Below are 2706 nucleotides of genomic sequence, written 5' to 3'. Positions count from 1 at the left end.
AGTACATTTGAGTTTATATATATGTCACAATGAAAATGATTTCATCTTAACTAAGATACAGTCGAAGATATATTAACTTTTGATATATATATATAACGTATTTATCAGTGTGACTTTTGTCAACAGTCCTTGCTACCGTGTGTTGTGTTTATTACAGGATTTGGACTATGTTTAGCCTATTTCTCGTCCTATATGGTGGTGAACATAGTCATGACGAAACACAAGAGCATGGGAGTATCCCTCATCACGGCCGGGGCAGGACTTGGCGCCTTCATATCCCCACAGTTAAACAGACTCCTACTGGATGCTTACGGGTGGAGGGGGGTGTTTCTCCTCCTGGGGGGGGGATCAACTTTAACATGTGTGTCCTGGGATCCACGATCCGTTGTTTGACGAAGCCTTTATTCCTGACCAAAACATCGAAAGAAGACCCCAAGCCCAAACCCAAGCCGTTTGATATCCGCGTATTCAAGAACATACCGTACACAATATTTGTATTTTGTCAATTACCGATATGGACATTTTATACCGGACTGCCCGTTTTCATCGTTGACATTGCTGAAAATAGAGGTTACTCTCTAGAGGCTGCCTCATTACTACTTTCCGCCTTCACCGTCTCAGGCGTTGTTGGAAGCTTGCTCGGGGGACTTTTGGACTCCGTGCTGAACATACCTGCTATGTTGTCTTCCGCTGCAGCCCTTTCTGTGTGTGGATTGCTCAGTTTTGGATTAGCCTACTTTTATGATTATGGTGTGATGGTTGCGCTGACAGTGGGCCATGGGATTCTAGTATCTCTGGTGGATGTGTGCATTCCTATTATCGTGCATCAACTGTGTGGTCACGCTATGTATTCCTCGGCTTTGTCTTTCTTCTTTGGCATTTCCGGCGTGGCCGATATATGCAGCGGACCCGTGAATGGTAGGTTTCGAGAGAATGTATATTTTTGTAATTGATCTGATCCTTGGAAAATATTCACAAAAATAGGTTTTTGTTATTCAAAAGAATTTAAAGATGACCCACAATTGGATTTTGTTTGTTTTTATCGCCGCACTCAGCAATATTCTTGATATATGGCGGCGGTCTGTAAATAATCGAGTCTGGACCAGTGATCAACACCATGAGCATCAATCTACGCAACTGGGATACGATGACATGTATCAACTAAGTCAATGATTCAGCGAGCCTGACCACCCGATCCCGTTTGTACATTAATAGTGAATTAATAAAGCGATTAGAATCTACTACAGAGGAGAAAGTTGATTTCACCCTTTCCTCCCCAATCCGTTTTCGCACGCAGAAACGCAGGCACGCACGCACGCACGCTCCAAACACACTAACCGTGACAACCAAATGAATTTATATGCACACATGATGTTTTTAACTTGTAATTGTTCTTTCTCAGGCGCCATCAGAGACATAACGGGAGACTACATCGTGATGTTTTATCTGGCTGGTAGTGTAGCGCTGTTTATGGGGGTCATCTTCCTGCTTCTGGAACTCTGGGTGCGACGAGGAAGGTCTTCGTTGAAGGATGCACATGTTTCGCAAGAAACTGTGAACACTAAATTGTGACTGTCACATTATACAACATGTCGTCCTTGTCATCCAAACTCAAAGGCATAAATTGCATAATACATATTTACAAATTCCTGTAAATATTTCATGGCTGACCGTGCTGCTCGTGTTAAAGAACCTACAGCGGAAATTCTTTTAATTTCGTATTGAATTTCGTGTGACTGTTTCAGTTGAAAGGTTTTGTCGTAAACATTGATTCTGTCACTTTTGTACATGAAAAAAATGATAAAGCCAATAATTATTATTTTATGAAATGCGCTGATTCGTTTTACCCTTTGAGATGCATGTGTGTTGGTCGACGGACGTCCCAAAACCAAACGAAACTAATAGACACCATTTCGCACACACTGAGGGGTTTTCATTGGGGAAGGCGGTGTTCGTAACTCAGTGTGCGAAATAGTTTCCAAATTTTCCTATCCAGTCGGGCTAACTATACCTGAAAGTTACTAGCCCACAAAGTAATTCATTAGCCCGAAATTTGAATGAAGAAATTAAGCAAAAAATTACAAAAAGGAAAAATACCAACAAAAACAAATAAGAAAACACATGTCTGAATTCATGAAAATTCACTAGCCAGTTGGGACAGTGACTATAGAGAAATACTAGCCACGGGCTAGCAGGCCAGTCTAGTTTCCATGACGCTCAGCAAATATTTCGTAGGATTACTGAATCTGTTGACTTTGTATATTTTAACACGAAGGTAACATTCTTTTGACTGTTTTTACGAGACGGCAGGATCAATTCCAGACTCGATACCTCAAGTTATATACTCAGTATTGGCTATATAGAGTAATACTGTTGTGTTCTGCTGTCAAATTAATCACAACCCTACCTTGTGTGTGTCTCTACCTCCTCACCCTCAAGTTCATGTCATGTTCGTTAAAGATCGGCTTATGATCCCAAGTAATAGATCAGTATAACCGGTGTTGATGTACATAGTTTCCCCTGTGCTATGAAATACTAAAATGGATATAATACTATGACCATAACGTATACTTAATATGTTGCATTAATTTGAATGAAGAAACTAAGCAAAAGATTACAAAAAAGTAAAAAAACAGTCGGGACAGTGACTATAGAGAAATACTAGCCACGGGCTAGCAGGCCAGTGGCTATTTCGCACACTGTTAA

At 40.8% G+C, this 2706-nt stretch overlaps 1 protein-coding gene across 1 annotated transcript; it reads left to right on the top strand.

Annotated features, from left to right (window-relative positions):
- Window positions 1-359: 359 nt before the first annotated feature.
- On the top strand, window positions 360-1824 carry LOC124256487. Its single transcript, XM_046690475.1, has 2 exons — window positions 360-918; window positions 1403-1824. The coding sequence occupies exons 1-2, from the start codon at window positions 360-362 to the stop codon at window positions 1570-1572; spliced, it is 729 nt and encodes a 242-aa protein (XP_046546431.1). The 3' UTR covers window positions 1573-1824.
- The last annotated feature ends 882 nt before the right edge of the window (window positions 1825-2706 follow it).

The sequence above is a fragment of the Haliotis rubra genome, unplaced genomic scaffold (assembly GCF_003918875.1).
Source record: "Haliotis rubra isolate DU_JTF1 unplaced genomic scaffold, ASM391887v1 Scf63, whole genome shotgun sequence".
Taxonomy (NCBI): domain Eukaryota; kingdom Metazoa; phylum Mollusca; class Gastropoda; order Lepetellida; family Haliotidae; genus Haliotis; species Haliotis rubra.
The sequence above is the reverse complement of the archived record's forward strand: the minus strand, read 5'-3'. Positions and strand labels throughout refer to the sequence as shown.

Bases quoted from the DNA above. Each gene is read 5' to 3' on its own strand.
- LOC124256487 (XM_046690475.1), top strand. From the start codon at position 360: ATGTGTGTCCTGGGATCCACGATCCGTTGTTTGACGAAGCCTTTATTC. The intron at 919-1,402 runs GTAGGTTTCGAG...GTTCTTTCTCAG, and splicing joins ATGCAGCGGACCCGTGAATG to GCGCCATCAGAGACATAACG.